The sequence below is a fragment of the Dromiciops gliroides genome, chromosome 5, assembly GCF_019393635.1.
Source record: "Dromiciops gliroides isolate mDroGli1 chromosome 5, mDroGli1.pri, whole genome shotgun sequence".
In the NCBI taxonomy this organism is placed as follows: domain Eukaryota; kingdom Metazoa; phylum Chordata; class Mammalia; order Microbiotheria; family Microbiotheriidae; genus Dromiciops; species Dromiciops gliroides.
Window position 1 is genome coordinate 117,479,820 of NC_057865.1, and position 14,707 is coordinate 117,494,526.

General features: G+C 38.0%; 1 protein-coding gene across 1 annotated transcript in view; it reads left to right on the forward strand.

Annotated features, from left to right (window-relative positions):
• TNPO3 (transportin 3) overlaps positions 1-14,707 on the forward strand; it is a 118,643-nt gene that overhangs the window by 25,648 nt on the left and 78,288 nt on the right. The window contains exon 2 of the mRNA XM_043966571.1: positions 5,625-5,825. Coding sequence (XP_043822506.1) covers positions 5,625-5,825 — 201 coding nt within the window. The remainder of the gene's footprint in view (positions 1-5,624; positions 5,826-14,707) is intronic.

Here is a 14,707-nt window from a genome sequence, read left to right on the forward strand (position 1 = left end):
GAATGGGAGCTGCTTATTATTACGGCCACTTTTAGCAAACCTACATAATAAATGTACTCATGAAAATTGTGTGTAAATTGAAATTTTATAAGAGAATCTTATTTCCCAAAGGGATTCATTAGGATGCTTCAGTTTGAATTGGCAGTAGTTTCTAACATTTGAATTTTCTCATCCTTTAACTCCTAGCCTTTTTGTTAAGGAGTTAATAATCCTTAAACATGGATTCTTTCCTATAGCTCTCCTAGCAATAATACAGTCTCATTCTTCTCATTTTAAAGATGAAGAAATTAAAGCCTAAAAAAGGTTGAGTAACTTGCCTGAGGCCATCTAGCAAGTTAGTGATGTAGCCAGGATTAATGCCCTGTTCTCTTGGCATCTTGCCCTGTTCTTTCTGCTGTACCATGTTGAAGTTTACAGAGCTTGCTGTAAAAGAAGATGACTTTTATAATTTGAATGATCAACTACTAACTTTTCTGTTTGTAAGTTTGGACATTTTTTTACATGCCTCTAGAAATAGAGGTATTAGATTACTATGTCAGTCTCTCTAGAGAAAGTTTTACTCTCAGCAGGCTTTTAGCTTGAACAAAGAAATTATACATGATGTTGGGGGCAAAGAGCATGTATCTACAGTGGAATATTTTAAAAGTGTCTTCTGTTACCTTCCTGGAGTGGATCATACAGAACAGAGAGTCCTGTTGAAGCTAAATGGTTCAAGTAGAGTGAAATGGCCAGGAGAAGCATCAGGGAGGAAGTGGGACAAACTGAGTATCTTGAAAGGATTGATTTAGATGGGGAGGGGGGGGAAGCAAATAAGAGGAAGATAATTGTGGTGCTGATAGCTAGCATTTCTATTTTGCTTTTTAAGGTTTGCACAGTGCTTTCTGTATGCTAATTCATTTGATCCTCACAACCCTGTGAGGGTAGATGCTGTTATTATTCTCACTTTAAAGATGGGGAAACTGAAGTTTAAGAGATTGTAACTTACCCAGGGTCACACTGCTAGATGGTACAGTGGATAGAGTGCTGGACCTAGAATCAGGAAGACTCATCTTCCTGAATTCAAATCCAGCTTCAGACACTTAGTAGTTGTGTGACCCTGGGCAAGTCACTTAACCCTGTTTGCCTCTGTTTCCTTATATGTAAAATGGGCTGGAGAAGGAACTGGCACACCACTCCAGTATCTTTGCCAAGAAAACTCCAAAAGGATTCAAGAAGAGTTGGACACAACTGAAACAACTGAACAACATAAACTTTCTGGCTCTAAATCCTACTTTGTCTTCTGTGTCACAACAAAGATAATAGAAGCACTTGTAGTTTTTTTAGGTGGAAGGAAGTAAATCTTTTTGTTGGAGCTTGAGGTTTGTGTGGGGCAATAGGAGAAGGAGAAGGTTAGACAGATAAGTAGCTTGGGCTACAGCATAGAGATCGAGTCTTTAATGCTTCTAAGAGGAGTGAGTTTAGACTTTATCCTGTAGGAAATGCCTTTCAGGTGGAATAATGTTCTGCTAGTGGTGGTCTTAGGATAGATTTGATTGGGAGAGACTAAGAGGAAGCCACTTTAGTAATCGAATGGTGATGAAGACCTGGATCAGGATAATGACTTTGGGAATAGAATGGAGGAGATAGATTAAAAGGATGTTATGCAGGAAAAAAATCAATAGAAAGGTTTATTAGTTAACTAATTACATATAGGAGACAAGGAAGGAGGCAATGACTACAAAGTTTTACAATGCAGTTACTAGGAGAATATAAGTGTTAAATATTGGGGTCAAGACAAGGTGGGTGGTTTTAGCCTATTTTTGGTTTAGACATATTTGGTTTTGAGATGATAGTTGGTTGTCCAAGTAGACATGTCTAGTAGACAGTTGGAGGTAGATGACTAGAACCCATGAGATGTTAGGACTAGAGATTAAGAATTGGGAAACATCCTCATATATGGGATAGCTGAAATTTAGGAAAGTAAATGAGTTCTTCATTGGTGGATGTGAATGTAGGATGTAGGTATTAGCAAATAGAGACTTATATTAAGGTGAATATAATAAAAACTTGAACAGTGTCCCAGTTGGGGAAAAAAAAAAGAAAATAAAACCCTATAAGCAAAGCCACTTTGTGTTCAAAAAGGTATGTCTTTCTGCATCTTTAGTCTTACCATCTTTCTGCCTGGAGACACTTGTGCAAATTAAAAGAACAAGCTGTACGCTAAAGTGAAATTTATTTGTTGTTTATTTGTTAACTAATATGGTGAATGTGTTTTAAGTCTTTAATAATCTTTTGGGTGATAGAAGAGTCAATGAGTGTTTAGTCTATTTTTAGCACTGCTAGAGTCTATGTAAATGGATAGACTTTCAGAGAAAGGGACATTCAAATTGTATAGAACAGCTCAGGTGAGAATAGGATGGTTGGATAAAATGGGTTGAGAAACAGTTTGTCTTGCACAGAAGTAGAGGTAATGCTTGGTGATCTTTCCTGGTTGATTAATAAGTGTCTATCTTTCCACAAAGTTAGATATTCATAAATGTTGAATAAGCATGAATTCTAGTCTTCGAGCCAAGGTGTTATCTAAAGGTCAAATAGTGTCACTGGCTTGGGACTCTGACCTTGTCTGTATTCTAGCAGGCTCTCTCATAAACATTAAAAACAAGAAGGCAAGGCCAATTCATAGTGTATGGTGTTTTGGCTGCTTAGCTGTTATGTGGTGTTTGAAAGTTGATGACATGATAATGGCCTTACATCAGTTCTTCAGAAAGATAAGTGATTTCATGAGTTTCTTTGTCCAAAAAAAACCCCTCATCACATTGCTGACAGCTGTCATAGGAGCAACTTTACCCCCCTCAGGCTAAATTAGTTTTGTCTTAAAAGGTATTAAAATTGGCCCTCAACACTTCATTGGTCTAGGGAACTCAGTACAAAAGCCAGTTCATGAGGAGTCAGGAGCTCCTTCCTTTGACTTCTCACATGCTTTTGACCAGAGCACATGCATTATCAAAGCAGAGGCAAGATAACTATGCCCAAATGATTTAATGCTATACCTTTACAGAATATCCTTTTCATCCAATGCTAAGTAAATATCCTTTTTGTTAACTCTTAGATGATCTATGAGTATCTTATCTCTGCAATGCCACATTGGGCCAAATGCAGCCTACCCCACCATATTTTTGAAGTGGGAGGTCAGTGGGGAAAAATGGGAGCCCTGAGTGATTAGAATTTCTGAAATAGAAGCCCATGCAACCTGTGGCCCCAATTGAAAGCAACTCCCACTGACCTGGTGAGAATAGAAATCAAATTGTGGTGTGCCCTAAATAGGCCTGAAAGATTATAAAAACCAAATCTGTACCCCAGGCATCTGAATTTGCTATTGGCGAGAGTAGCTTCCTTAGCATACTAATAAATCTCTTTACTTTCCAGAAAAAAAAGCAAATTATACTTGAAAGTAAATTTAGCAACTAGCAACAGAGGTGACTATGTTCTATATCTTTAAAACCTGTACCCTGGAGATGATAAATGTTGTAAACTCATTTGTTGAATATGTACAACTTTTGAGTTTGGGTGTGATACTGATCTCCAGACCCACCAGGTGTGGCAGTCCTGGACTTTCCCTAGAGCTTTGGTCCAAGGACCTCTGGGATCCCTGTGATGGCCTGAGAACCCTTTCAAGGGGTCCATGAAGTAAAAACTTTTTAATAATACTTAAATATCATTTGCCTACTAAAATACTCCTCCCTTTTCCTATTAGCTGTCTGGATAAGAGTCAGGTGCTCTTCCCTCAGACTTGTAAGGGCTAAAATTCTAGCTAAACTATCTAAAATCTAGTGAGTGGTCGCCAATAAATTATAAACTTCAGCAAGAGTTAGACTTTTAAGCATTTATTAAGGAGAATAAGAATTTGGTAAAGAGAGAGAGAGAAAAGGCCTAGATTCATCTAAAGAGAGGGAGCATTCCTAGCTCTGCTCCCTGCCACAGTCCACAGGAAAGAGAGCGAGTCAGAGTGCCAGCCTCCCCCTTCTTCCTCCCACAAGCAAACGTCACTTCCTGAAGCCAAAGAAAAGACGAATGGTCTTGCCCTCAGAGACCTTCACCTCATGGCGGAGCTTTTTTACAGTAAGTCTCCAGCAGGTGGCGTCATTCCAATCGTTACAGGCTTCACATCCCCTTATAAGCAGATCTACCAGGTAAAGGACCAGGCTGTAGGTAAGTAAAATTCATTAAAAAAAAATTGTTAGCTGGTCTTCAAGTGTCTCATTTTCTACCAATTCTGAACCTGACCGCTGGCCTGAGTCAGGCCTGACCCTTAACACCAACCTACTGCTAATGAGCTGTAATGTAGCATAAATATAATGAAAATGTAGGCAGTCAAATCACATACCAAATTGGGGTTTTGGGGGGGGGGGCAGGGCAATGAGGGTTAAGTGATTTGCCCAGGGTCACATAGCTAGTAAGTGTCAAGTGTCTGAGACTGGATTTGAATTCTGGTCCTCTTGAATCTGGGGCTGGTGCTCTATCCACTGCACCACCTAGCTATCCGTCTCTCCCCCCCCCCCCCCCCAATTGGTTCTTAACTCACATGTAGGTGAATTTAGGTTTGACTGTATTGTAGTTTAAGATGTATGTTTGTGTTACTTGGCAGAGTCCTTAGTTTATTGATTCTTGTAAGCTAGATCAGATCATTGTTACAGTGCAACCTTCCAAGTTCATAGCCTGGGCTTACTGTACATGACACAGTATTATGATAAAGTTCTTTCGGTATTTCAGTAACTGAGGCCCAAGATGGGCCCAGCAATTAATAGTTTTCCCTTTATAGCAAATAATGTTAGACCAAGCTTCTGTCGTATGACTAAAACTAGCTGAATTAGTCATCTTTAATAGTTTTTTGCTTCTAAATTCCTTTTTTTTTAAATAGAAAAATGACACATGAAATACTGAATCTCTATTGGATTTTTACAAATAAGCTTTTTACAAATCTGTACTGGAACATTGGCAGATGATTAAATTTCTAAACTCTTTAGATATCCCTTTCTGAATTTTGAATATGAAAAAATGAAATATTCAGTAATGGTGTGATCACATTTTCCTGAGAGTTAGTAGTATTGATGGTTAGGTAGTGAGTTAGGCAGCTTACTATATAATAGATATTGGACTTGGACTGTTTTTGCACTGTATAATGCTAGCTGTTATTAAATAGAAATCAGATTGACAAGACCAGTGGTTGCTCTTATTGTATTTTATTGGCATGTATATTGTTCTTTTGGTTGTGCTTTCTGCTCTACATAATTGCATATTTGAATTCTTCATGTTACTTTTGGGGAGGGGGGCGGGCCAGGGCAGTGAGGGTTAAGTGACTTGCCCAGGGCCACACAGCTAGTAAGTGTGTCAAGTGTCTGAGGTCGGATTTGAACTCAGGTCCTCCTGAATCCAAGGCTGGTGCTTTATCCACTACACCACCTAGCTGCTATCATGTTACTTTAAATAACATTTTTATTTAATTATATTCATGTTACCATTATTTTGGAGATAGGTACTTCTCAGGGTGAAACCTACTCTCTTTCCAACTTAGTATTTTGCTATTTTAGGTGGTGCTTAGCTATCTTTAAAAGATCTTGAGCATCTCTCTTTTGATTTGTTCTTAGGTTCATGCATGGGAGATCTCTGATCAGTTGTTACAGATCCGGCAGGATGTAGAATCGTGCTATTTTGCAGCACAGACGATGAAGATGAAGATTCAGACCTCATTCTATGAACTCCCAACGGACTCTCATGCCTCTTTACGGGACTCATTGCTGTCACATATCCAGAACTTGAAAGACCTATCTCCTGTTATTGTAACTCAGGTAAATCTTTTTGCTTCCATTTAGGGGAACATTTGTACAGGTTGGGTTGTCAAGTTTCCATTAACTGATGAATAATGAAAATGTTATAATCAGTATTGGTAGCAGATATATAGGGGGAAGCATTGATATTCTTATTCCAGTCTTACTGCCTTACCATGATAGAGCAAGAATTTTTCAATCATTTGAACTAGTGAACACATGGAGCAGGGGTAGTTATCTGATTTGTTATTGTTGTTCAATTGTGTCCTACTGTTCATGACCCAATTTGGATTTTGCTTGGCAGAGATACTGGAGTGATTTATTTCCTTTTCCAGCTCATTTTATTGATAAGGAATTGAGGCAAACAAGGTTAAGGGACGGGCTCAGGGTCATACAGCTAGTAAGTGTCTGGGGCCAGACTTGAATTCAGGAAGAAAAGAGCATCAATGAAACATTTTTTTAAAAAGACACATGGAAGACAATAGGAATTTTGAACAGATCACAGAGAAGCTGAGTATTTTTCCATATCACATTAAGTATAATATATACTTTAAAAAAAAGCTACATAACAAATTCAAAGTTTTATATATGATCTTTTTTATTCTTTGCATATAGAAATGGCCATATTGGTGTTTAAAGTCATACTAAAGAGGTTTTTTTTTAAAAGGCAGCTGATTATTTAGAAGGAAGAGTCCAGCTTACTGAATGTTTTTATAATGTGCTTTTAAAGATACTTAAAGAAAGACATGCATGGGAATGGGTTTTTGTACATGTGTATTAAACGTTTTTTATTGTGAATATAATAAGCTACTTTAATTTAGTAAGCAAAAATAACCCTGGTTCTGGGGTCAGAGGACCTGGGCTCAAATGTTCTTGGGCAAATCACATAACCTCCATGTATAGATTGAGAGATGAAGCATTTATTAAGCACTTACTATGTTTCAGAGTGTTAAGCTCTAAGAATACAGACACAAGCAGCTAAAACAGCACCTTCCCTCAAGGAACTTACATTCTAATGGGGGAAGAAAACATTTAATGGAGAGCTAGTAGACTAGGTGCTGCTGGTGGTGGTGAGAATGTGTTCACTAAGGTATGGTGTGGAGGTGACCAGTAAGTTTATAGAGGCCTGTTTCTGGGCAAGATAGAGCACAAGTTCATTTATCAGAGCCTTGGAATCCAAGAGCCTCTGAGGTTCCTTCAACCTCTAATGACCTTTAGAAAGAATTTAGTGGAAGATGGCTGAGTACAGGTTGGGACTCCCAATATTCCCCTCCAAGTAATGCCTCAAATTTAATTGTCAAGCAGTAGAACAAACAAAAGGTCAGAGGGAGACATTTTTCCAGCTTAAGATACTTTAGGAGAGGTCTGTAACATGAGAGCAGCACCAGTTTTGAGAGCTTTGAGAAACAGTAAGAGGATCAGATGATTGGTCCAAAAGATTACAGGATACCCTTTACCAGCACTGGGTGCATCCGGCACTGATGCAGCTCATTTGCACATAAGCACTTCTGGCCACATTTCCAGGGTAGAAAGGAGCACTTGTGATTGGTCACATGGAAGTAGAAGCCTTGGTCATAGTTTCAGGACCAAGAGTAGTACTATTACTTGCAGCTGCAGGTGTGTAGGGGCCCTTCCTGAGCAGAGAAACACTGAAAACTTGCAAATCTGTAGAACTAGCTCTAACTTGCTGACCTCTAGAACTAGCTCTGAAAACAGCACAAGAAAAAGCCTGAAGCTGGGGACAGTGCCTTCTCACCCCAAGGTGAGTAGAGCCCAACTTTAACATAAAATTCGAAGTGAAGAAACAGGTTGGGGAAATGAGCAAACAACAACAAAAATAACTTAACCATAAAAAGCAGGGAAGAACAAGATATAAACTCAGAAGAAAGCAACAGTATGAAAACAGCTACAAACAGTGCCTCAAAGGAAAATGCTAATAGGATCCAAAGCCAGCAAGAATTTATGAAGGTGTTAAAGAAAGAGATGAGTGGTAGACAAAAAAAATTCAGAAAAGAAACAAGTGTGATGCAAGAAATTTATGAAAAGAGAACAGCTTAGTAAAAGAGGCACACACACAAAAATACTGAAGATAACACCTTAAAAAACAGAATTAGCTCAATAGTAAAAGAGGCACACAAATTCACTGAAGAAAAGAACTCCTTAAAAAGCAGAATTGGTCAAATTGGAAAAGAGGTGCAAAAACTCAGTGAAAAAAATACTCAAAAATTAGAATTGAGCAAATGGAAACTGAGTCCACAGAATGTTAAGAGACACTAAAACAAAGTTAAAAGAATGTAAAAAAGAAAATGTAAAATATCTCCTGGAAAAACAACTGATCTGGAAAATAGAGAGAGATAATTTAAGAATTATTGGACTAAGATAGTTCCAAAGGACTCATGATGGAAAATGCTCTCCAAATCCAGAAAATAAAAGAACTGTTGAATCTGGATGCAGATTGAACCACACTATTTCTATTGTTTTTGTTTTTGTTGTTTGCCTTTTTTTTTTTTTTTATAGGGTAAGTGCAGTAGAGAGGTACAAAGAGCTATTTATCTTGGGTGGGGGAGAAGACTGTTGACATTCCCTGTTCCAAGCTCCCTCCCAGCACCAACATTTTCTGAATGGGTTCCCCAAAACCATAATAAAGACTCTTGAGCAGTATGGGAACTTCATTAAAACTTGTTGCACTTGAGTATTTCAACTCTCTTGTGATTTTGTTCATGCACATACTCCTTCCATCGACAGATTGTTACTCCTCTACAATTTGGCATAAACAGTTCTCCAGAGTATTTGTCTATCCGGCTGTGTCCATTACCACTGATGTTAGTCTTTCCAGCCATGTCCATGAAAGGTCACTCTGTCCAGCTATGTGCAATGCAAGGGTCAGTCTGGCTTAAACACATGCCACTTCCCTGGACCAGGGAAGGGAAAGGTGAAAGGAAATAAGCATTTATGTAGCACCTACCATGTGCCGGGCACAGTGCTAAATGCTTTACAGGTATCTCATTTGATTCTCAAAACAACACTTCAAGGTAGGTTTAAGAACCTACTTTCTAAGTTGAGGAAAACCAAAGCAAACAGAGGTTAAATGACTTGTCCAGGGTCACACATCTAGTAAGCATCTGAGGCTGGATTTGAACTTCCTAACTCCTGGCCTTGCCTATATCCACTAGACAATCTAGCTGCTTCAAGCTATAGAAGTTATTTGGCACAGGGTTGTTTGCCTTTTTTGAGGTTTTTCCTTTTTGCTCTGATTCTTCTCTCATAACATGACTAATGCAGAAATACGTTTAATGTGATTGTACACATATAACCTATGTCAGATTACTTGCTATCTTGGGGAGGGTGGAGAGAGGGGAGGGAGGGAGAAAAATTTGAAACTAGAAATCTTACAAAAACAAATGTTGGGCAGCTAGGTGGCGCAGTGGATAGAGCACAGGCCCTGGAGTCAGGAATACCTGGGTTCAAATCCAGCCTCAGACACTTAACACTTACTAGCTGTGTGACCCTGGGCAAGTCACTTAACTCCAATTGCCTCACTAAAAAAACAAAAAACAAAAAAATTACTACTTTTTTTTTTTAAGTAATAAAACCATCTATTCTAAAAATGAAAAAAATCATTCGACTACCTGAAAGCCATGATCAAAAAAAGAACCTAGACATCATATTTCAAAAAATTATCAAGGAAAACTGCTATGATATTTTAGATGCAGAGGGTAAAATAGAAATTTGAAAGGGACCATCAATCATCTCCTGAGATCCCCAGACTTAGGTCAAGGCGAAAATATTGCAAGTAGCCAAAAAAAGAAACAATTGAAATATCAGGGAGTCATAGTCAGGATTGCACAAGATTTAGAGGCTTCCAGGTTGAAGGATCAAAGGGTTTAGAAGGCAAAGGAGGTAGAGTTAATCAATTTAGTCCTTAAAGGAGAAAAATGGACATTCAATTATATTGGACTTTCAAGCATTCCTGATGAATAGAAAATTTAACATTCAAACAGAAGCATAAAAAGGTAAAAATGAGAGTAACAAGTGACTTATTAAAGTTAAACTGTTTATGTGCCTAAAGATGATACATGTAACTCCTGAGAACTTTATCATTATTAGGGCAATTAGAAGAAGTCTATATAGACAGAGGGCATGAGTCAGACTCCTACTCCCATGGTAGGAGTGAGAAAGTGGGAGAAGTAAAATGAGGGGGGGTGATTTTAAAACACATTCTAATCTTTGGCATTTTTATTCATATGGTAACATTAGTTCAGCTGGTACTAAAAAAAAAAGTCTCTAAAAATAAAAATTGTGGGAGGGAGAAAAATACATAGTTTGCACTCCATTCAGTTTTGCAAATCAATTCAAGCTGAGCTAATGTCAACTCTGGCTCTTTTGCCTTTTAATCTCTTCAATCTCTTCTTCCTTCCTTGCATTTATTAGTGTGTGATATCTCTTTCTCTTACTAACCTATAATATATTTTAATAAATACTTAATGCTGAAAACTGGTGCTGACGTTTCTAGCTTATAAGTAAACCGTAACTAGTTCTCCCCCACTCTGGGGGTAGAAACAAGGTGACCACGCATTAGAATTTAAATGTCGCAGCATTCTCCAATTGATGATCATTCCCTCGATTTCCAATTTCTTACCACCACAAAAAGAGCTGCTGCTGCTATAAATATTTTTTGATTGCCCTTAGTTCCAGTTTGCTCTCCAGAATGGTTGTATCAGTTCATAACTCCACCAACGGTGCTGTTAGTTGAATGGGGAAATTTTTCTCACATAAGAGACATATGTAAGGAAGAGCTTTTATAGTAGAGAGAATGATGGAGATGAGGGATAGTGGGCAATGCTTCAACTTCATTTTCATTAGAATTCCTTCAAAGAGGGAAGAATATGTGTACACACTCAGTTGGGTATAGAAATCTATCTTACCCAGTAGGGAAACAGGAGGGAAAAAGGGATAAGGGATTGGGGGTGGTGGTGGTGGAGGGAGAACATGATAAGAGGGAGGGCAGACTGAAGAAGACAGTAATCAGAAACAAAACAGACATTTTTTTTTTTTAGCTGGGCAATGAGGGTTAAGTGACTTACCCAGGGTCACACAGCTAGTAAGTGTCAAGTGTCTGAGGCCGGATTTGAAGTCAGGTACTCCTGAATCCAGGGCCAATGCTTTATCCACTGCGCCACCTAGCTGCCCCCGAAACAGACTTTTGAGGAGAGACTGGATAAAAAGAAGGATAAATGGAAGAAAATAGTATGGAGGGAAATATACACATTTAATAATCTTGACTCTGAATGTGAATGGGATGAGCTCACCCATACAGCAGAAGTGGATTGCAGAATAGATTAGAAACCAGAATCCAACAATATACTGTGTAAAAGAGACACACTTGAGACAGAAAGACACAACTAAAATAAAGGGCTTAGAGCAGAATCTGTTACGCTTCAGCTGAAGTTAAAAAGGCAAGGGTAGCAATTATGATTTATGACAAAGGAAAAGCAAAAATAGACCTAATTAAGAGAGAATCAATGAAACTATACTGTGCTAAAAGGTATCATAGACAATAAAGTCGTATTTTAAAATTTTACATTAAGTTTTTTTCTCAGATTTGTAGGGAACTGAATCAAATTTACAAAAATAAGGGCTATTCCCCAATTGATAAATGGTCAAAGTATATGAATAGGCAGTTCTAGAAGAAGAAAGTAAACCAACTACAGTTGCATGAAAAAAAAATGATCTAAATCACTATTGATTAGAGAAAGGAAAATTAAACAATTCTGAGATTTCACTTCATACCTATCAGAAATGACAAATACTAGAGGGGATGAGAGAACAAGAGGTACACTGATGGACTTTTGGTGTAGTAGTGAATCGGTCCAGCCATTGAGGAGAACAATTTGGAATTATGCCTGAAGAGCAATAAAACTGTGTATACCTTTCCATACAGCAGTACCATTACTAGATCTGTACCTCAAAGAGTTAAAAGGAAAAGCACCTATATGTGCAAGAACATTTACTCTTTTTGTGGTGACCAAAAATTGGATGCTCATTGGTTGGGTAATAGCTGAACAAGTTGTGGTATAATACTGAGACAGAGTACTGTTACGCTATAGGAAATGATGAGGGGGGGTGGTTTCAGAAAAACCCAGCAAGAAAGTGAAAAGAACTAGGATATCACAGTGCACAGTAACAGCAATATTATAATGATCATCTGTGAAAGATTTGGTTACTGTGATCAATACCATGATCCAGAGGACTCATGATGAAAAGATGCTATCCACCTCCAAAGAGAGAACTGATGAATTCTGAGTATGAATTGAGGCATAATTTTCTTTTTTTTACAACATGGCTACTGTGGAAATGTTTTGCATTATTTCATATGTAAAATTAATATAATATTGTATGTCTTCTCAATGGCTAGTGGAGGGATAGAAAAGAGGGAGAGAACCTGGAACTTAAAGTTTAAAAAGACACTAAACATAAATAATAATTTGAGAAAGAAAGAATTAATTCTGCGAACAGTAAACTTTAAATTGTTTTCCATTCTTTTGATCTACAGATATACTTTTTATATAATTCTGATCAGTATTTTATGCTATTTGTGATCTATTATATTGATTTTTTTTCATGTATAATTTTCCATAGTACACATATTATAAAATAGTTGTGTTGTACTTGAAACATACATAGTTTGCCTAGCCACTTTCCTATTGAAAGGGACATTTGGGGTTTACAGTTTGTAACCTTTATAAGGGCCACAGGCAAATTTGTTATTGAGACATTTGTAAGATCCAGCCCAAATGATGGCAGTAATTTGAAAGATGAGAAATAGGCTTATATTTGGATAAAGAAGAAAAGGAGGGGCAGCTGGGTGGCGCAATGTACAGCATACCGGCTCAGGATTTAGGAGGACCTGAGCTCAAATCCAGCCTCAGACACTTGACACTTACTAGCTGTGTGACCCTGGGCAAGACACTTAACCCCAACTGTCTCACAAAAAAAAAAGGGAAGAAGAAGAAAAGGATTTGAAGATAGAAATTGTGAGATAGTTTATGTTGTCCTTTTATCTCTTCAGTGAAGTATTTTAGAAGTTATCAGTGGCAATGGAGAGTGTTAAAAATGGCTGGAGATGTTATAGAGATCTACTTTATTCACATAACATTTCATATATGCATTTCCATAGCCTATATATGTTATCTTAAATATTTTACAATAATATTTTTCACATATTACATTAGAATAATTTAAACTTTGTTCTGAATTTAAATACCAGTATGTACACACAAACTTCCATTATTTGATCTGGTGTGTTTATTTGTTTTTCTGGAGTTTTGGAGGAGCTAAGTTGCTTGTCTTCACAGCTCTGGTGGCATTCCTCCCCAGAGGTCCCTGATATTATGTAGTATATTAACAACACTGGTGGTTTGGGGTAATTAATTTAGTGAGTTACCCAGGCAGTAAGCGAAGGAGAAATAATACTGTCTTCTAGTAGTTAAAGTTGTAACAGGGTGGGGAGAGGAATGAACGTACAGTGGAAAGCTTCTGCGTAGTTCTGGGACTTTCTCCAATACCATTTAGTATCATTTTGTGAGAACAGAGGAAATGAATGACAGTAATGAACCAGGGCTTGTGAGGATAGGAAGCCTTTTAGGAGTTGTTATTTACTGATACATTAACTGATTGGGCTTCCTATCCAACTTCATATTGTAATCTGGGCATCTAGGTGGTGCAGTGGGTAGAGCACCAGGCCTGGCGTCAGGAAGACCTGAGTTCAAATGTGGCTTCAGACACTTACTGGTTGTGTCACCCTGAGTAAATCACTTGACCCCGGTTTGCCTAGGTTTTTTCATCTATAAAACGGGGACAATAGATAACCCCTACCTCCCAGGGTTGTTGTGAGGATCAAATGAGATAATAATAACAAAGTGCTTAGCATAGTGCCTAGCACATGGTAAGTACAATATAAATATTATTATTACCTTATCATCATCTATTTTTATTGATGCTTTTATAGACTTCACACTTGCTGTTGTTAGTTTTCAGTTTTTTAAAGTACACAGGTATTTCTATATGATTTAACCATTAGAATCCTATAAAAAACTTAGTTTTCAGTGGAAACATTTTTTGTTTGTTTTGTTTTGTTTTTTGCTGGGCAATGGGGGTTTAGTGACTTGCCTAGGGTCACACAGCTAGTAAGTGTCAAGTGTCTGAGGCTGGATTTGAATCCAGGGCTGGTGCTTTATCCACTGTGCCACCTAGCTGCCCCCCAGTGGAAACATGTTAAAGATAGTTTGCCTAATGTCATGGTAGGTAGGTTTCCCTTGTTCTAGCACTGATTCATGTTATGGTCATTTTTACTGCCTCCTCTGACCATGATACATTACATAAGTTTAAAAAGTGTCCTACTCAGTTATAGTTGCTTTTATAGAAGAAGCATACTAGCCAGTAAATACTAATAGCGCAATAGGCCTTAAATCAAACCTCACACAAACAAAGGAAGTTGGGACAAAGGATATAATTGCAGCTCACCCAGTGAAGGGGTGAGTTTCAGGCCACAGTAGAAAAGGAAGGGATAGGATTGATATAGGGATAGTTAGTGAGGCAGCCCATCCAAAATGCCCAGGTTTTATCAGACTCTGGTCACTGCCCATTTTGGTGTATGAATACCTGGGTTGTACCATACAAAAGGGCTACTTTTCTTCTGATTGCTTTTCTACCTCTGTTGTCATAGGCAAGGGACTGCCAATTAGTGAGGTTGATGTGAGGCATGGAAGTGTTCCAGGTATAGACAGTTCCAAAAAATTGAAGTGATGCAGGCAGGAAGAGAAGGCCTGAATGGAGCAGACACAGCCTATTGCAAGAAAGGTAAAGCCTCAAATACCAGAAAGTTGATGCTCATTTCTTTCTAG